This window comes from Mytilus trossulus, chromosome 4 (assembly GCF_036588685.1).
Source record: "Mytilus trossulus isolate FHL-02 chromosome 4, PNRI_Mtr1.1.1.hap1, whole genome shotgun sequence".
NCBI classification, from domain to species: Eukaryota; Metazoa; Mollusca; class Bivalvia; order Mytilida; family Mytilidae; genus Mytilus; species Mytilus trossulus.
Window position 1 is genome coordinate 62,440,374 of NC_086376.1, and position 21,850 is coordinate 62,462,223.

The window sequence follows — 21,850 nt, forward strand, 5'->3', positions numbered from 1 at the left end:
CAACTCTCATTCAAATATTTGTAGATATGCAACTCATATAAGAAATACGCAGATATTTATCGTTTACATGACGTCACAATAACTAATTCCTACTCAGGCGAAGTACTACCTCACGGAATATTTTATCTAGGCATATTTCAGGGAATTTTCTTGAAATTTTAAGTAACTAAGGAGTTAATTAATTTTGGAAAATTGCCCTTTTCAAAAAAAAAATAGGATATTTGGACTTCAGTTTATGATACGATACCAAGCGATTATGAAAATGAAATTAACACTATATGGATCAAATGCGCTCAATGCGCTTTTCTAAAATACTCTTCACCAGGAAACCCCAAACGAAATCAATTGAAAGCCAGGGATGTATAAACACCAAACCACACCAAGAGCTAAATGAAAAAATATTAGCACACATACAACATTAAAAGAGGGACGAAAGATACCAAAGGGACAGTCAAACTCATAAATCTAAAACAAACTGACAACGCCATGGCTAAAAATGAAAAAGACAAACAATAGTACACACGACACAACATAGAAAACTAAAGAATAAACAACACGAACCCCACCAAAATAGCAAGATTGTAGATTTTTCTATATTTTATTTGAAATAAATAAAAACAATTTGACATACGGTTTTTACCATTGTATTATAGTTTATTCGTTCATCTTTTTCTCCTTTTATATTGATAAGCTGTCCAGGTACAGAATAATCAATCAAAATATGACTATAAGGGCAAATGCAATGCAATAATTTAAAATACTATTAAGGTTATAATGCATTAATATTTTTAATGTAATTGAGTTTGAACAAGATGACCGAACTATTAATTACAAGAATAATATGCAATTGCACTTTATATTATCATGAAAGGTATAGCTGACAAACTGAATTGATAATGATGAACATCTGATGAAATATTAAACTCTTAAGTCTAAAATTTAATCAAATTCGTCATTTCTTGGTAATAGTAGTACCGCATGTCATTAACAGTAAAACACGATATAATATGCATTCAACATCAGCTGAAGGGCGATTCTTGTAATAATACTATCGTTGTTATAACAACAGATATCAAAAGAATACAAGACACAGTTATAATGATCACACATCTTTTCCTTTTATATCCTTGTCTTATACCCTGAAAGAGAAATACAGTCATGAGTTATGTCAAAACATTATTTAAAATACAAATATTCATTTTTTATATCAAAACACTTTCTTGCATGATAAAAGTACTTAGTTTTGAAAATCGGTAGCTACTTCCACTTTTATTATAGGAACATTTGTTGATATGGTTCAAAAGTGTTAGTCATTTTGCATATAGATAAGACAGTTCTTTTTTTTTTGAATGGTTTTACACTAAGCATTTTTTGGGCCCTTTGTAACTTGCTAATCTATTCGGTGTGGTCCAAGGCTCCGTAGTGATGGCCGAACTATGACCTATAATGTTGTTTTTTTAATAATTGTGACTTGAATGGAGATTTGTCTCATTGGCACTCATACCACATATTTTGATATCTCTGCATTTCTCTATCATTAGAATGATCGTATATATGGTAGTAATTTGCCTGTAGAGGTATAAGATGATCTGCTATAACCTTTATAACTGTTATACAAATATTAATATAATATATAACAAGATTATACTGATAACAATTGATAATACATCACTACAATATAATAACTATTACGGTTTGGTTGAATTTCCTTTATTTTATTCATCATCTACCCAGGAACTTGTCTCAGAACAAACAAAAAATACATCTATGCACATTAACCAAGCTTCCAGCTAGAGAGATATTATTTTATTCAAATGCCAGTGAGCATTCACCAGAACCTGCAGTCATCCGATTTTTAGTACTTCAGGACTTTGATTTCTTTCAATATTTTCCATTATTAGAATGGTAATACATTACACACGATAACCTGATTCATTTAGTTATTATTATCATAACTTACACCCTTCTACTGTTATATATATAGATAATTCTTGTTAATTATTACTAATTTGATATCAAACATTTGACCTTTATAATTTAGACGTCATTGCAATGTTGTTTTTTATACGATTTTGTCATTTTGAATTGTATAAAACAGATGACTTTTATGAAAACTTTGAAACTGAGTTCTGTCGTCAAGCTCATTTTCAGATATATCACATCATTTCGAAGCTTTAAATTATTAAATATGTCTGACTAATTATGTAAATGAAATATGTCCATTGTATTCAAATATTGATTGTAGATGTTTTTCCTTATACCTTTTTTGGAATAACAATTTAAATGACTTTAATTATCAATACTTACTCGTTGAACATTCAATGAGGATGTAGATGAGGTATCGGATGAGTTGTCAGAATTGCTGCACTCTATTCAAAAGAAAATACATAAATATAGAAAATAGATTTGGAGTTATTATGACAGCTGTCATATTACTGACTTTGCAGACATTTTCCAAATAAAACGGACATACCAGGGGTATGTCAAAGAACGTCTCGTCCTTTTTCTAAAAAAGTTCATCGGAAGGTACCAAGACCTTGTTGATAAATATTCCGTATCAACTTCTCAAATAATACACGATGGTCTTGATGTATAGATTCTGCGTACTGATGTTGTGTATCATCTTATCAACATGTTTTATTGTTCTTTTATTTGTTTTTGTTCTATTATTAAGATTACTTTTACTGTTGAATGGGTTTATGTGATATCCGTTTGACGTGGCTCGGTACTTATACATCTCGTCAATGTGTTTGTATTGGCTTTCATTTTTTGGTGATTTGTTTTGTATATGTGACTCTTTGTATTTCTTTTGTGCTTATAACGTGACTCTGTACTTTAAAAGATCCCGTCAGTATGATATTTGTCTATAATATGTCATTATCATATAATATTTTTTATTATGAATTACTATATACGTTGAACCACAAACGTCAAAATCAATCAATGGCGTAGTGGAATTAACAATTTTTGGATTCACATAAATTCTATGTATAACTTTTGGACTAGTTTGAATCTCGGTCTATTTCTGTAATAGATTCTTACATACTTTTGATTTTTTTACCCGGTATGCGTACATTGCCTATGTAAATTTTAAAATTGTTTGTATGCACATTGAACGACAAATTTATGTGACGTATATAATTTTTCTGACGTCAGCCACTCAAATCAATCCATGTGTTCGTAGATAGTAGATGTTTTTTGTGTCCTGTTAAATTGTTCCTTTTAAATTTGTTATACGATGATGACTGATGTACCCATATTTTGACTATTTTATTAATTGTGACTGTTTATTTAACGCATAATGTAAATGTAGCGGAATTTGATGAGACTGTTATTAAAGTGAGAGGGTTAGCGCTATAGAACCAGGTTTAATCCACCATTTTCTACATTTGAAAATGCCTGTACCAAGTCAGGAATATGACAGTTCTTGTCCATTCGTTTTTGATGCGTTTTGTTTTTTGATTTTGTGATTATGGACTTTCCAAATTGATTTTCCTCTGAGTTCAGTATTTTTGTGATTTTACTTTTTAACCCTGGTTTTATAGATAGCTAAACCTCTCACTTGTATGACAGTTGTTTATAGTGCCTTTATGTTGACAAAGTGTTTAGAGGGAGAAAAACACAAACAAACAAAAGGCTAATGTGAAAATAAATAGTAGTATAAGATACTAATAAGATCTACCGAGTAAACACTCCATTTAGTACATTTTGTTTATGATTTGTGCTGATAAATAATTTTAACCTATAATGGTTTACTTTTTAAATTGTTATTTGGATGGAGAGTTGTCTCATTGGCACTCACACCACATCTTCCTATATCTATGTTGAGTAAACGATACTTGCTGTGTTGTTTTTCATACTAACAGTTATGAATTTGTTTGAACATAAAATTCTGAATCGTTTTGTTAAACATAAGTTCCAGTTCCTACCCTTGTTTTTGTCATTAATATTTTGTGTATTTTACTTGTTGAAAAACTTAAATTTTGAGTTTTTGATTTGTTGAAGAAATTATATTTTGTGTTTATTATTTGTGGTAGAAATTATATTTTTTGTTTATTATTTGCTGAAGAATTCATATTTTGTGCTTATCATTTGTTGAAAAATTAATATTTTGTGTTTATTATTTGTTGAAAAAAATATATTTATACATGTCTGATAAATTTATCAAATGCGCGAAATTTATGATTGAAATCAAAAGACGTCTCTAGAAACACAGTTCGTTGAATACAACATGTCCTGAGAATACGTACAAGTTAATTATATGCAATTTGTACGTCTTTGTTACATATTTGTAAGTGCTGGTGTCTTGATTGTAGATTAGTTTGCATAGGAACACAGAACCAAAATAAAATGTTTGAATGGTCTTCAGCTTCTGCTCTTGGCTGCAGCTTTATAACTGTAGCTTTATAAACTCATATATGCAATATGAATCTCTTAGTCTTTGTGCGTTTGTTAGGGGTGTTAGGAGATTGTTGTAGATTTTTCTAATTTGTAGGAGACCTTGCCATCATTACTCGAAGGTTCTTCGCGGAACAGGAACATATTGTTTTACCCTGTCCGTCCATCAGTCAGTCAGTCACTAGTGATTGTGGATTGTTGTCGGGGTGGATTAATGCGGTGTTTTTTTTGCTTAAAACTTTTATTTCTCGCTAATTTGATCTCGCAATAGTTCGAAATACCTACATTGCACCCCTTTAGAAGAATATCTTAATAAATTTAACTTGAACAATATAAAAATTTGCGCCCGCCTAATCTGAATTTCTGGATCCGTCCATGGTTGTTATCCGCTCTTTTGATTTGCCATTTGGTAATGGACTTTCCGTTTTGAATTTCCTGGGAGTTCAGTATTTTTATGAATTTTCTTCTTTTTTTTTTTGCCGAGAAAAGCGTTCAGGTCGTGGAATTTTGTTCTATACCAATCCTCACTGATATTATCAAAATATGTTTTATTTTGCCCTTCTGCTACTGTTATTTGCTTGCTTTTTAACTTTACAAAATATTAAGTGAGGTTTTTGAAATTACAAGACATGTGATGACTTCTATATCGTGAAAACAACCTTGATACACATCATTGAATAACTATTAAATGACCACACAGTACACCTAAGTTACATTTGAGCAGGTGATCTAGTTATTTATGGAATCGGGTATTGCCCAACATTTTTTTACTCTCAAATCGATGACGACCAGTTTTACATATAGCAAACAGTAAAGCGCAGGAACCGTTGCTGTGAATAAACTTGTGTATTTCACTGCTTCAGTTAAACTTTTAGACAAATAAATATCCCAGAAAGAAAGCGAGAATAAACCTACCATTTGGTTAGGAATATGAATATGCTAAAGTCAGGAGTATATCAGTTGTTTTTCTGTCGTTTTTTTATGAACGTTTTTTTTCCAACAAGGATCTTTGTTTTATAAATTTCTATGACTGTGCATTAAACTTAACGAAAATCAGTTGAGGTACTCTTTACTTTAAAAACAACATAAAACTTATGCAGAACAGACAGAGGGACTTTTATTTTTACAAGAAAACTAGTTGTTGTAGTATTATAAAATCACCAGCCCCAATGGTATTGAACCATCAAACTTTTCACAAACAAAAGTGAAGGGGAATAAGTCACGTAAATCCAATCTTTTGATGTACCAGTTTCAAATATAAATCATGACTTGTTTAAAGAAAGATTTGACATATTTCTATGGACTTTTTGAATTAACAAATAAGTGGCAACAAATGTTTCGAGATCCTTTTCACGATCCAAATTATCCGCAATTTTTACAAAAATAATCGTTTTTGGAAAGTTTCTGAATAAAAAAAAAACACCTCCAAATAACGAAAAGAACTAATCAAGCAGTACTATTGAATGATATTTGTTTAAGAAAAAGTATTTTATGTATTAAAAATTTGAAAAAAATCATATTTGTTTTCTTTTTTTTCTCACAAAAATTTCGAATAATCAATCTGCCTTTTGTAGCTGTGTAAAAACGGTGTATTTTGTTAACAAGGTTTAATGTGTGGTCAGTTAATTACTATTCTATCGTGTGAAATAATGCATTTTTCACAAAAAATCATATTTCAAACTGTTGTACAAGTTATAAGTGAATTTTGGTCAAATTTTGTACAAATTGTAATTTGTACAAGCACATTTTGTACAAATTATAAATTATAATTTGTACAAAGTCAAAATACAAATTATACAAAATGATAACTTGTACACAACACATACAATGTATCTGAAGGACTTACCTGTCGCACCTGTTCCGACATCCGGGTCTACCTCCCAAGGTTGGACGGCAATAAGATTATTTATATTGTATAGAAGTTCTTGTAAATCACTTATATCTCTGAAAACATTCAACAGAATTGCTTTTAGGAATGCATTTATATCTAGTTAAAAGTTTCATAATAATTGTGTTTTCATAAATATAACTTTTATTGAAAAATCAATGTACTCCTGCAAATGTTCAAGACATTTTAAAAGTTGTGATTTTACAAGTTTTTGGTTGATTTGTAATCAAAATGTTTATGTGTTCTATAGATTGAAAATTATGACACTTCCATGTTTGAATTTTAAAATCTGCCATTGTTAACCTGCATTGATAATTTGTTTGACCATGCAACGCCCTATTTAGATATTTTCTTTGGTTCTATAAGAACTTTTGAATTATTCACTGATATATATTGCAAAATTATTCACATATCATGAAACTAAAGTTTTTCTTCCAATTTTAATCTTAAGTACTTCGTTCTCTGAACAATACATTGTAACTTTCAACTCGCAACACGCGTGTCAATAAAATCAATCTGTGTTGAATAAACCGGCAGAAAAAAAGTAATGTCATAAAGTTTTATTATTTCATAGAACACCCTGCTGTTTTGAGTCAATTTATATGTCTTGTTAAATATTCCGATCAATATTTTTGACGTAAAAAATTGTTATTTTACCCGATAATTTAAAGCTGTTTTGTCGTTCCTTGTCATTTTTGTATTTTTGAATACTAATTAACTCTCATAAACAATAGTGGGAATTTATTTTGCCAAGTTTTAGTCAAACATGTTGCATTCTAAATCAAAGTGCATTTGCTTGACGTCTATAAACTTTACATTACGTTCGACCGATACATAGAATATGAGAATTAGAATAAATGTTCACAAACTAATTTGTTTAAATACGGATCGAATTTCCAATAAAACCATACTTATATATAATAAAAACTTTCAAATTAGACACAAAATCCAATAAATATTGCACATGCTAAAATATTGTGTTTGTAGAGTCCTCTTAATAAAAGCTTTGAACTAAAAGGAAAGACAATATCATAAAGTTGATCGATAGATACGTCAAGTCGTTATTATTCTGTTCTATGTCTTACTCAAAAGAGTTGGCTCTCTGTATTGCCAGATGCTAGAAATACAGATAGGTTATAATGATGTTGCACACACTAGCAATGAAATATAAATCGAAGTTTTGCAATTGTTTAGTACACCTGAGCTTTTTAGATTATTATGCCATATCCACCAATTATATGTCCCGAAGTTGACAATGAAGTAATAAGAAATACATTTCAGTAGGTTTTAATCTCGAAACACAAAATCAATTTAAACTTAGATTTACCCATTTCTCGATGACCAATATATTTCATCTGTCTTTTCAGTTTTACAGTTTGATGATCAAACTCGTTTAATGTAGTTAGTATCGAACAAAAACAAAGGAGGTTACTAAATAAACATTGCGACCTACTTTTCTAATATTTTGATTTCCTCTGTTTCGGCTAGTTTCTTTTCACATTGAGTATTATCTAAACTTTCCAAGGTTACGGTGTGTTTCTTGCATATACTAAAAGGTTCGGCCCATCCAGTATTTATAAGTATTTTGACATCTGAAAATACAATGTTATGACTTTATTTAATTAGATTTAACATAATATCTATGTCGCTACTGATAATTTGTTGAAGTTAGTTTGAATAGATCATGAACAACTTACATAGTTGAGTATGTGTGTCTATAGGTTGCACTTTGTTAATACAGATGTTTCTCAAAACGCGCCTCTTTTGGGAAGATCTTGAATATTCATAGAAAATTAATTTTGCTTACGTACTGGTTCCCAGTTATGCTCTCTGTGTTCTATTTCACAGAGACATAACTTGGGAATGTTACCAGTAAATAAAAATGTGCATATTGTTTACATTGAAATCTGTGGTAACCTTCATTCGAGGTAGGGGTAGTTAAGAAAATTAGTGTTAGTTAAACTGTGAGAAGTTCAGGGCATATAAACGTTGAAAATATGCCGCACAGCCCTATATTTTGACCTTTGAAAAAAATTGTGGTGCATATGAACTTTTAATTCTAGGATGAGATTTTTTAGAAAACGTAGCTGGAAAGTCATGCTGTCAGTATCAAGGATCATCATCAATTTTACGGTTCAGTGAAGCTTCAATAAATAAATCATATACAGTTTAGGTTAAGAAACGTACCGTATTCCGGTATGAAATTATACTCTGTAGAACTGCTATTATGACTATTATGTATGTAATAAATGCAACTTACTTTATAGATATACTTATTGAATATTTTTCCCTAAATATTCAATGACTAATTTAAGGGATACTTAATTGAAGCTGTAGATTGAGTAAATTGTTAACAGCAAAAGTGCAATAAAACTTCGATTAATTTAAAAAAAAATAAAAAATAAAAAATTTGAAAACTTTATAGTAAAAGTGGTACAGTTTTAGCCATTAAAGGAGTACCTATGGGAAATTGCATTGTCAATATTTACAGAAATGCAACCTATAACTGTGTTCCGTTTGTCTTCGGCATTTACTCACGCATAATTGTGAGAAGATTTGCAGTTATCATGATGTAACTTTTTGAGAAGGAATGTTCACTATTCCTAGCATCCGTATTCATTCAATTGTCATTGAGTTATTTTTAGTTACTAAAAACTTAATCATCATATTATGTTTTTCATAAATTTTTTTATGTGTTTTCCTTTGGCGATTCAAAGGGGTACTAACATATATATACCAATGTTCTTCTTTAAAAAAAAACCGCAGAATTAAGAAACTAGGAAAACGTTACATTGGATTATTGTGTTCTGTTGGGTTTTTTTTTAGCATTTTAAGCATTATCCGGCAAGCTAGCGAGCAGTTTATAACGATTTATATGTGCATAAAAATAAAACTTTATTCTTCTGAATGCATATGCCCACATTCCGTGTTGATAAGTTCTTCTTTTTTGTAAATTAACGTCAGTGAAAGCAACCCTAATGTTAGTTTTTAATTACCTGAGTGCAGAGGAAACTCTCTTTGAACAAATAAAGTTTTTAATAGCTGAATTTCAAAATATTCCAGACAGGCTGAGAACATATTATATATCTTTTCTAAGTCTTTCACATCCTCTGGACACAAGAGTTTACTAGAAAAAAAACACCACAAAAAATTACTTTTCAAATACATTAAGAATTTACAAGAAAACGTACTAAGAATTTATAAAATAAAACAAAGTTTTGGAAATAACGCATGTGTGACCATATATATTTCATTTTTTTCTGTGCAGGAAAAGTTACATATTAGGAAAAAGTTTTAAAAGTAGTGATACTGAAAATCAGGTACTTCTTGGAGAGGTTACAGTCAAATAAATAAGGACAGGGATGTGGAGAGGAATGGCGTTTTGTTTTTGTTGCACTTCAGTGTCCCTGTTGTTTCTTTGTTTTCTTTTTTATAGTTGATATGTTTCCCTCTATTTTGGTTTGTAACCCGGATTTGGTTTCTCTCAATCAATTTATGATTTTTGTACACAGGTATACTTCTGTTGCCTTTATTAATGCATTTGGTTAACTATAGACATGTTCATTTTCCCCGAAGTTTAACCTTAAGAAAGGATAATAATAAGTCGATAGATTATAAATTTATAATTATATAACATTATAAAAACCTGTGTTGCAACACCCTCAGTCACATGTCTTATTTTGTAAAACCGTTCATGTAGCTACATATTAAAAAAAAACAGATTTACATTCATGCTATCATTTCATTTTCCCATCTAATTTTAACAATTCACTCACTTTCTGAGGGTTGGTACAAGTTTCAAACGATTGGTACGAGCAAGCTCGATTGCCTGTATTCGCATCCTTTTTAACTCCTCCCTCAAATCATCGGAGTCCTGAGATCCTCCTAAACACACAACATGTGTACAGTAAACAGCAGTTAGGTGGTTAAGCTCAGCTACATACTAAAAACAAAATAAAACTATCATCATTATTATAATAACTATTGAATATTAATGTTGCTACTAATGTTATCATTGTTTACAATATGACTGATTCATATCAGACAAGTTTTGGTGAATATATTGGCAATGAAATTAAAAATGATCAAACACTTTGGCTTCTTATAACCATCCGTGTTTTGGTGCCTCAGTTTACCGATTATGTATTTGATAAACAATCAACACAGAAACCTGGAGTATCTGTTCAATAAGTGAGATTTTAAAGCTTTATTTTTTCCTTCGCTGTTGCCCGTTATCATAGAATATCATGTGTTACAGATAACGAAGGATATGTTCTAATTGTCGTAACAACAATCATGCCCTCTTTTGCGAGGCGTTGACATCACTGACTTATCACAGAATATGTTCTTAGATGAGCAACACAACGGTGCCATATGTGACGCCTGATCTGCTTACCTTTCCTTAGCACATGTAATCATCCCTGGTTTTTATTAGGTTCTGTAAAAAGTTTGCATTTTAGTGTTATGTTTGTGTTTTTGTCGTTTTTGTTGTTGTTGATTTTTTTTTATTTTGAATTATGAATGTGGACATATCCCTTTGATAACTTCTGCTGTTCTTCAACAATCAGATTTGAGTAAATATATTATCTGAAACAGACCTTGAACTGGGAAATTGATGTTCAGATCAAAGTAAATAATCTAAAATTTCTCTCAAAACTAAATAGTTAACCCCCGTTTGTTTTCGACGATTCGAATGTTGTACAGTCAGCAGAAAGTACTAAACGTACTAAACTTTATGGCACAACAATATCAACAATATCATATGAACTTATTTTACGACAATAAACTTGTTATACGCTATTCTCCTTCGTACTTAAGATTGAATCGTACAGGATAATGCCGTTTTATTCTTATTTTATTCATTAACAGTATTTAGATGATAACTGCGTTCAGCTTTTAATCAATAGCATCCCCCGGAACATGTGCCATTCATAAAATTAACATTGCAAAGGAAAGTTTAGAAGCAACAACTGTATATATTATTTCAGTTTATCTCAGATAAAAGAACAAGTAAAATTATTTTTTTATTTTCATTTTTGAAGTTTATTCGGTTATGACTTAATCTTATTGTTCGAGTAAGTTGAAATTGAAATAACAGCAAGTCTAAGATTTTCGGACTGTCTGCAAATATAATTACTTATGTCAATGGATTATTTCAGATTTTTATACCCCACCTACGATACACCTACGATAGTAGAGGGGTATTATGTTTTCTGGTCTGTGTGTCCGTCTGTTGGTTCGTCTGTCCGTCCGTTCGTTTGACGTACCGTTCATCTATTCGTCCGTTCGTCCGTCTCTCCCGCTTCAGGTTAAATTTTTTGGTCAAGGTAGTTTTTGATGAAGCTGAAGTTCAATCAATTTGAAATTTAGGAAACATGTTCCTTATGATATAATATTTCTTATGTTAAAGCCATATTTGACTTTTGACCCCAAATTCGCGGTCTACTGAACATTGAAGATGAAAGTGCGAGTTTCAGGTTCAAGTTTTTGGTCAAGGTAGTTTTTGATGAAGTTAGTGTCCAATCTACTTGAAACTTAGTACACATTTTCTTTTATCTTAGATGGTTAGATCTTATTTCAATTTCCTATTCTTAGTGCGCATAATTTACATTTTACAAGCACTGTACTTAAAATCCCGATTAATTGATTACAGCGTTGAAATGAAGTTTAGAATTCATTATTATTAATGTTTCGCCTAGCCAACTTTACATGTAAAACAATATCTGACAGACAACAGACGCAAAACCATTTAAAAAACACAGAGCATAAAACAAATAACATTCCAACTGTAACCATTCTATTACGACTGCTGATGTTCTTTATTGTCATATAGAATGTCATTTCGTTAAAACACAAGTTTTTCTATAATTTTTATCCTTTTTTAACGGTTGTACAAAAACACGTTTTTGATAAATTCAAAAAAATCAACAACAAAATAGTTCAAGTTTTAGACCCAAAAGATACAAGTGACAGCTTATATTAGTATGTGATATATGTCATAGCAAAAGCCCAACATGTTTTTCTTATAATACCATTACATAAATAAAATCTATATCGTAACATCATATATATAATTATTAATTAATTAATGATGTTTCCAGAAAGTCATACCACGTTATACATAGAAACACACGTATGAATTTAAATATTGACATCATCACGGCTAGGAATACTATCAGATGTAATCCCTAATTTAATGTTAAGAATAATGTCAGATATAATGTCAATATAATATCATAAACATGTAAAAAATCTTAACAAATTAATTCAAAGTCTACGTAAATCTGATTTTTCACCTAGATGAGCCACAGCCTAGTCAAATAAAGAAATCACAGTAAATTAAAGTTGAAAATATTTAACAATGTGGAAAACAAATATTGAAATGTTACCGGTATAGCAGTGTTTGTTTTAAATGCAAGAATTTGAAAAATTTAAAAAAAACATTAAGTCAAATTTAAAAAAATATTTTATACTGTTATCGAGAGACTAATATCGTTTTTAACTTCTGCAGGAAACGTTTTGGTTCTTTAATTATATTTTCTTGATTTAGAATTTCTGGAGCCAAAGTATTACCTTACAATATGTTTTATTTTGCTTAACTGACAAACGTATTCGCATACAAGCTTTTAAAAACGCAAAACAAAGTATAATAGCAAACTGACAATTCGGTTGACGCAAATTGGCATAACTAACTTGAAGAGCATACTCCGCTATATCAAGTAGTGTTTTTCCTGTGCGTTGAAGTGATTTATCAGTTTTTCCCTGCATACAGCGACAACGGATACGGTTTATGACCTTGATCGAGTCAAGAAGATACTCAGCGGTTGACTTGAGTTGTATCAAAGAACTAGTTTTGTATGAGGTTGGGGGATTATCTGTTGTTGATGACATATCTTAGATAGTATCCAAGAATTTGTTTCTTCTTTTTTTTTATACACATGACGAATTGGACCTGACATAGTGTATAGCCAAATGTTTATTGTTTGTTGCGTTAAGTTGACATACATCTTTCTGTTTTGTATTTGTAAGGGAGATTTCAAATGTTTATTTAGGACGCAAAATAGACTGTTTAACTTAAGATAAAATGGCCTTTGACAATTGCTTACATGACATATTTGTCGTTATCTCTAGCTATAACAGAAAGAAAAAAAACATATGAATTAAGTTGCTTTTTGCCGATATGACGGAAAGATAGAACACCTATAGTTCTCATGCCCTGGTTGTAGTAGTAGGCACTATAGAACTATAAAACAAAGTTGTAATAGTGGTAACTAAAGATGAAGGCGTTGGTCCGTTTTCTCGTTTAGGTTTCAATACGTAAGTAAATTGTAAATATTAATTTCCCTATAGTGACGTTAATTAAAGTCTGTCGTACATGCTGATTAAATGGGAGTAGCTTTTTTACAGATTTAATATTATCCTGAATACATTCGTCTATTTAAAATTGTATTTTACCAGGAAAGGAATAAAGGAAAAATACAAAAATGTACAGATATAAATTCCAATAATATACAAGGAAAATGCAGAATGATTCAATGTTGTCAAACATTGAGTTTGTTAAAACTATTAATAAATATGACCTACTGGTTTATATATCTTGGGATCAACATCATAAATCAATAATCAGAGTTTTAATAGTCGCATAGTAATAGATTGAAATGGGTTCTTCTATAGTCTAACAGTAAGAAGCCCCCAATCTCTATTTTCAATTTTAATTTTCAAATAAAAAAATAATAAAAATAAAAGAGTGTAGTGAAAGGGCTAGAGTAGTTTGTCTAAAACGTAATGATGTTTACTTAGTCACAGTAAAAATATTCTAAATTCATTCATCATCAGAGTGAGGACAACTTCTAAGAAAGGACAGAAGCTCGTTATCTCGGTAATCCCCTTTAGAAAGAGGTTATTATGGCATTCATATATTGTCTGTTCGTCCGACAGTTCGTCCGTCAGTTTGTTCATGTTCATGTAACACATGTTTTTGTCACACTTTTTCTCCAAAATTGATTAACAAAACAAACACAAAACGACTTCAAGTGTCTCCAGCATTTAGACAGTCATGCCTTGTAACGACTGAACTCTTTTTTTACCTTACAGCTACCTACTTAAATTTACATTTGCCGATATTTTATTTTGTATCAAGGAAATATCTTAAATAATTCTGGTAAATCATAAACTAACCCTTTTAAGGATAAAATGAATAACCAAAATAAAGACATTTAGAAAAGGCTATATGCCACCGTTTCAGTAGAAGATTTTTAATATTATATTTTGAGTTGTTATCTCCCACTGTGGATTTCAATTGTTTTTATGACTACAATAATATTAATAATTATTTTGCTACTAATAATAATAGAAATGATAATAATAATTATGATTAAATGAAATATGATAAATATGGCTGTCATTATGTATATGGATACTCCTGGGGGAAAGGGAATTCCAAAATGATATTATTACAATCTAATTTAATGGATTCAGGTATCTGTTATAGGAAAGTTGTTATTCTATGTCTATATTTTTTTCCTGACTATTACATAGTCTAACAATAACAATAATATTAACTAATATGTCTTCAATTTAGCATTTGAACCTGATATTATCATTCTACGCTTCCCGCAAGCTTGAAATGAAGTAAGTAAATTACAAATTACTATGGTAACAAAAAAGACAAATCTAATTTCAGTTTCATTCAATATTTTAAGTAAAATGTCAGTAAACTGACAGGAGAAATATATTTTCGAAAAAAACTTTAGTCCATGTAACTTACGCCGACGTTAATTAAAATATGTTTACTACAATTGTCAATAAAGAGCCCCATTGTTATTCATCACTGTTCTCAACAGAAATATATAATTTCAGTGAAGGAAAACAAATGGTGGTCATCGCCTCGGGAATACTGAAAAATTACTTCTGTTTAGCATGCAATATAGAATGGATATCTTTGATGAAACGAAGAATATAGATTAGTTATTATCTTAAATGTCTTTGTAGTTTTTGTTTCAGAAGAGATAGTGGTTACTGGCTTTTCATCTTCCTAAGAAATCTTACCATCGCATGCGTATGTCAAATTTTTTTTCATGATAAAGGTAAAATTTATTTAAAAAAGACTAAATGGTTATAATTTACACTCTTTTTGCATTCATATAATAGATAAAGATGTAATTTATCAATTAGAAATATTGGATTTTATCTGTAAATTTAGCATATGCTTTGCGAAAGCACGTCTTATATTCAACTCTTGCATGCAATAAATATTGTTCTTTATCGAGCTATGAAGCACTTAATAAAAGTGGATTACTTTTTTGACAAATACTAAAACAGTTTAATCCGACCAATATCTATCACAGATTATATGTTCACGTTTTGCCTACACTTACAAACAAAGCTTAAACACATGACTTGTATTTTGATCAGATTAACCAATTTAATGACCTTTGAACTCATGACCATTCATAACTTTATTATTTGGTTTTTTTAAGATGTGGTTTTTGTAATATTGTTATTTGTTGGTCTTTTCTTTTTTTAGCCATGGCGTTGCCAGTTTATTTTCAGCTTATAAGTTTTTATTGTCCCCTTTTATCTTTCGCCTCTCCCTTAAGCACAACTACCTTGTTTTATTAAAATTGAAGTTGTAGGTAAAATTTGTTAATTTTTTCAATTATTCTTCTCTAAAACTATTTTATCCGTTGGTTTTTATCACATTATGTGACAATCGATATTTATTTATATAATAAAGAAGATTACTTTCTGTTATTTTATAATGATTTCACTACATTTAACAATTCTTACGAATGAGATATACCTTTACGTTAACGATAGGGTCAAATATAATTAAACAATCCTCGTCAATTAGAGTAAGTTAAACAACACTTTTATAAGCAAGTTTATGGGAGTTAAACCGTTGTTTCTCCGTCAGTCAGTTGTCTGTCCGTCCGTTCCACTAAAAATAATCAGCCTGAAACTTTGTGAATTGACTATATCTATTGAAGTTTGCTCTCTTAAGGTTTTTTATATATATTTCTGGAAAAAAAATTGAGCATTCATGGACATTTATTCTTCATGGCTAAGATTTTTATTTCTTCTTTTTGAAATATTAATGATAGAATTCATGGTCTTCTTAAGTTTGTAGTCGTATTAACATTAACATTTGTACAGTATACTATTGTTTGACTGTCTAACAATCACATAGCATGGATGTTCCATACACATCTGTCCTTCTTATTGAAAGAAAGCAATCGCAAGGCATGTCAATATTGAAATGTATTATTTAATAAAAGGTAACATTCATAACAGCACGTGCTTATCATGACAACATCACAACAATGTATAGGAAAAAAGTAAAATCACAAAAATACTGAACTCAGAGGAAAATTCAAACACACGACTTTAATACTACAGCTAATTATTTCATGGTTATAACATAAAACAATAAGTTATCCGAATTGTATGTTAGTAGGATTTCTTAATGCAAACATGAATAAATAAAGGCAACAGTAGTATACCGATGTTCAAAACTCATAGGAAGACGAAGAGAACATACATGTACGTCAATGAGACAGCAAATATACAGACTATGCCAAAAGTTAAATGTATATTGGTTCACACTTTAATTACACTCATAGATATCTATCATGTGCATTGATCATAGTAATGAAATTTGCAGTTTTCGTTTCATTTTTTAAATCTAGACAGAAGCATATATTGTGTATAGGTCGTCAGCCAACATAATCAAGATTAACATTGTTTATCATACACAAGTTTTTGTGATAACCTTTTGATAATTAAAGCATCTATGAGCTAGTAGTTTGGTCATTGAAAGACTTTAAAATATATCGGTAGGTAAAACAGTTGCTAGTATATATGTTTACCAAAATCATTTCGGGAAATGGCTATTGTTGGGCAAATGTGTAATTTCTAATTGCGATTCATTCTTTGAGGATCGAATAGATTTTGTTAAATGCCTAAAAAAGTAATCTTGTCTTAGTTTTGTCTACTCCTCTCCAAATTGAACACACTAGTTTTATGATTATGATTTTGTTCAGGCACATTTTCACCTTTAAAACCTTTATTTATATCAGCAACTTATGAAATTACATATGCAACATAATTGTGGGTGCTTAATTTGGACTTTGATTGAAGCAAACAGTTATAAAAACATTAGTTAGTAATAATTGATACTGTATGGCTTGTCGCTTATATCAAATGATAATTAGGTACATACGTTATTATTTCAAGTTTAATGGATGTTTCTTTTTTTCTTTATGTACGTATTTAAAATTTATCGCCTTCATTCATTCTATCAAAATAATTGTTTAGCTTGTAGCTTTTCGTACACAATTAAATCCTCTTAGTTGTGACTTTACAGCACAACAGACAAACTAAATTGAGTAATAGCAATATTATAGATAATAAAACAATTTGACTATAATAACATTTATTTATATATATGTCTGCATAGAAGAAAGGTGACATATGCGAAATTGACACCGTTAACCGAAGCATTCCATTTCCGATCCGATATATCATTTGAATAGATACAAGAAGATGTGGTAAGAGGGACAGTGAAATACCTCTCCATCCAAGTCACAACCAGTAAAAAGTAAATCATTATAGGCCAAAGAATGGTTGTTTGTTAATTCTGGAAATAAAACTGATGTCTTTACCCCCAAATCCGTATAAGTAGACTTTTCATGGTGGTGGCGTATTCTAAAATTAAGTTGATCACTTATCGGGTTGACAGTGTGACAATCTTTAACCTTGGTTTCTATGAAAATAAATAAGGGGCATGATCTCGTCGCAGTGATTATGAATTCCACTTTGCGTTAACAATATTTAAACCATGACCTTATACTGTTCTTTGACAACAAAAACTGATAAGGTCATGCTCTCCTATGGGAATCATGCACATGTACTACTGACGATTAATTAGAGCTGTTTGTCTGAAAAATACTTTGATTACACACGAACGGACAAACAAACTCAATGGACAGAGACTATCGTCGATGACAACAAATTTATTGCAATTGATTTGTAGAGGATAAACAAACAAAATGAACAGATACAATTGAGAAAGAAAATGGATGATGTGTTAAAGAGACAACAAACCAAAAAAAGAGGGGAAAAATGTCCACCAATGGGTCTTCAACACAGCGAGGAAATCTCCATCTCTCTAAAAAGCGACTCTACTCATATGATTAAAAAAAGACTAAGCCAAATTATCTATTTTCCCTATCTTTATAAAAGAACGATTTTATTGGATATTTACCGTTGATTTGAAGATTAATCCCGTCGGGTAAATATGCATAACGAGTTTACAATCTAATTGATAAGTACCTGGTACGAGATAAATGGTTGTTTCAGTCGTTTTAGTTTTCTGATATTATTTCAGTTACTGATTTGGTTTCAATTGATTGCTTTTTTATTGAAATATAAATAAATAATGCCTTTACTAATGTAAATTTGGCTATATATAATATTCTTCAACACAAATAGATTGATCATAGAAAACATTTACATTACATATAACCTACCTTAGCACATTCCTGTTTTGTTGTTGAGTCGACTTTCTCCGAGAACGCTGTTTTAACCTGAGAAAACGATGTTAACTGGACTGTTGGAGAATCGCCGTTAAGACGCGATAGCGAGCTCATCATACACTACCCCGGGCATAACGAGAGGTATAGAATAAGTAAATGTTCAAAATGTATCTGAAGTTCGATTTATGTGTTCCTAAAATACTTCCTTCATAAGACGTGCAATGTTCGAACTAACATAAACTTATCACTTTAAACAATAGAATATCATCACTAATTATTCTCCAATGGAAAAACAACAATTTTAAATATAAGATGCAGTTTCATTTTATCTTCGAATATATCAAACTTTAGTAAATCGGTAAACGTTGTTAGTGTACAATAGAGATATTTGATTTGAAGCAAGTTTAACAATCAATGCAGAAAATTTACTGAAGATTTATCTCCATCAAATATCACATTGAAAATACCTCCGGCTTATCTTTGTTTCCATCATGTATACAGAACACCTGTATTACCAAAGGAATTCACAGGCTGTATCGACTTGTGTATCCATATCCACTGTTATAGAAAGATCTACAAATAAAGTGTCCCATAAGTATCACTGTTTCAAGTAAACCTTTTGTCAGGTTCAGTAACTAAACATTGTTTAAAGCTTTACTTAAATACCATGTTATCGATATTATTGGGGAAAATCAGTTTTTCAAATATTAATTGCTGTTGCCACTTGATGATTAGCAGTATAAACTTAAAAGTAGTTTTCCAATATACTTGTCTTCTATCCGTCTATATCGGAAATAGCTCTTGTGAATTAGTGAAGGTTTAATAATTCCAAAAACTACATAATATCATGTTAAAGTTCATTTCGACATAATTAAAATTGTCATTCTATATCTTGCAATGATCAATGGATGATCTGTAGACAACAGGCGCATGTAAAAATGCTTGCATGCAGTAATTATCTCAGGTGCTGATCGATTTGGAAGGGTCGTCTGTCTCTGCAGCAGACGATTTCCGCTGAAAAAAATTGTGTATTACTTTCTGTTATGAATTGTTTTCACCTGTATGATTATGCGAGTTTTATTCGTTACAATAATGATTTTAATATAAAATGTTTCATTGGTGATCAATACAGTCAGGTGCAATCACTATGGTAACCAAGTACCTACTATTTAGCGAGTACGTTCAATTAGACTTAATTACCGCAATTTCATTTTCATAATTGGTATCAGATTATTGTATAATTAGCTTGATGAGCAGCTGTAAGGAATTCTTAACTTAATGGATATTACATGTAACATTACGCCAAGAAATAGAAAATAAATCACCAAAATGACTAAGATGTGACTTTATCGAAACGTTTTAATAGACTCGGTCATCTCTACAACAGTTTTAATGTAAATGCCCGTTTAACTTTGAAGACAAATATTATTAGTGTCATTTAATCCTGGTATCTATGATGAGTTTATTTACAACCACTGGGTCTATGCCACTGCTGGTGGCGTTTTAATTTCCCGAGGGTATCATCAGCCCAGTAGTCATCACTTCTGTGCTGGGATGAATTATCATTGATATGGTCATATTTATAAATTAACTGTTTACAAAACTTTTAATATATTAAGGCTTTTCTACCTTTTGAATAGATTACCCAAGCTGTATTTGACAACACATTTTTGGAATTTTGATCCTCAATGCTCTTCAACTTCGTACTTTATTTGTCCTTTTTTTTTTTTTTTGGATTCGAGCGTCACTGATGAATCTTATCTAGACGAAACGCGCGACTGGCGTAAATACAAAATTTAATCAAGGTATCTATGAGTTTTTATTTGCAATAAAAGATACATTTTAAATACTTGGCATAACTACGTTATATTTAATTGTATTACCAAATCAAGAGACAAATGATTGTATTTGGTTATCATTTCTATAATGGTACAGTGAAACAATAATCTTTGAAAGAAGAGGCGCAGATATTTTAGAACTATATTCTTGTCATATTCAACCAATAACTAAAAATGTAAACTAAGGAAAACAAGAGACACATGTAAAAATATTACTAACATAGATTTACAAAACTGATTATCAGTCGACATAAATGTATTTGAATAGAGCATCCAACATTAGTCATTCTCTAGTCGCTTAAACGCTTAAAACAGTCGCTCTCTACATTAAATGGAAGTTTTTAACGACCTTGACTTGCTATTCAGCCCTTGCACGGTCGGTCGTTTTCTAGGTAGTATCCTTAAAGAAAACTTGTATCAATGACAGCCTACACATAATCACACAAACAGAGCTGAGCACCTTATAGCTACTCGTATACAAATCAAAGCCCAAATCAGGGTATCTATACATGTTTAAGGTATTTCTTAGTTAACTACAAATACTACGTTGTACTCTCAGACACGTATAGATGGACTTTAGCTGATTTGGCTCAACCTTTTTTTGGTAATTGTTTTTTGCACTATAATTTTTTATATCCTAATTGATATGACCTTATAACTGTTTTGATCGAGCGCAACTGATGAGTCTTATGTAGACAAACTGTCATGTCTGGCGTATTAAATAGTAATCCTGGAATATGTGCACAGTTCTTTTTAAAGATGTTTGTTATTCTTCAAGTGCTTCCATCTGCAGTTATTAAGCATTGTATAATATTACTCACATTTTAACTTTCAGCTGGAATATACAATCCGTTTGAATAAAAGTTTTACAAGATGTCAGTCTTTGTCCTTCTGGTTCGTTGATCTACAGAAATAATTCAATATTGATTACATTATTTACTTCTAAGTGATTTAGGTTTTTGAAGAATGCTTGAACTTCAATAACTGAGTGGGATATGATACCATTATAAAGCAATTATCACATGCGTTTCCAGATCGGCAATAATTATAGAGGTTTCCAGATTGGCAATACTTATAGAGGTTTCCAGATTGTTAAGGCAGTTATTTCTATTATTGTTCGATTTTATCTTTTATAACAAAATGCGAACGGTTTTAAATTAATGTTTAAGAACCTATAGAGCGGACTATAC

At 30.5% G+C, this 21,850-nt stretch overlaps 1 protein-coding gene across 2 annotated transcripts; it reads right to left on the bottom strand.

Moving 5' to 3' along the window:
- Positions 1–620: 620 nt before the first annotated feature.
- On the bottom strand, positions 621–21,600 carry LOC134714075 (regulator of G-protein signaling 9-binding protein-like). 2 transcript variants are annotated; one of them, XM_063575323.1, is made up of 8 exons: positions 21,482–21,600; positions 18,817–19,395; positions 10,063–10,229; positions 9,283–9,413; positions 7,740–7,878; positions 6,245–6,342; positions 2,308–2,369; positions 621–1,139 (listed from the first exon to the last, which is right to left on the bottom strand). In XM_063575323.1, exons 2-8 carry the CDS (start codon positions 18,937–18,939, stop codon positions 1,020–1,022), a joined length of 840 nt encoding a protein of 279 aa, XP_063431393.1. In that variant the 5' UTR covers positions 18,940–19,395; positions 21,482–21,600; the 3' UTR covers positions 621–1,019. The 2 variants fall into 2 exon arrangements, with proteins under 2 accessions (XP_063431393.1, XP_063431392.1); XM_063575322.1 differs by lacking the exon at positions 21,482–21,600 and having other exon boundaries at positions 18,817–19,884.
- Between the last annotated feature and the right edge of the window lie 250 nt (positions 21,601–21,850).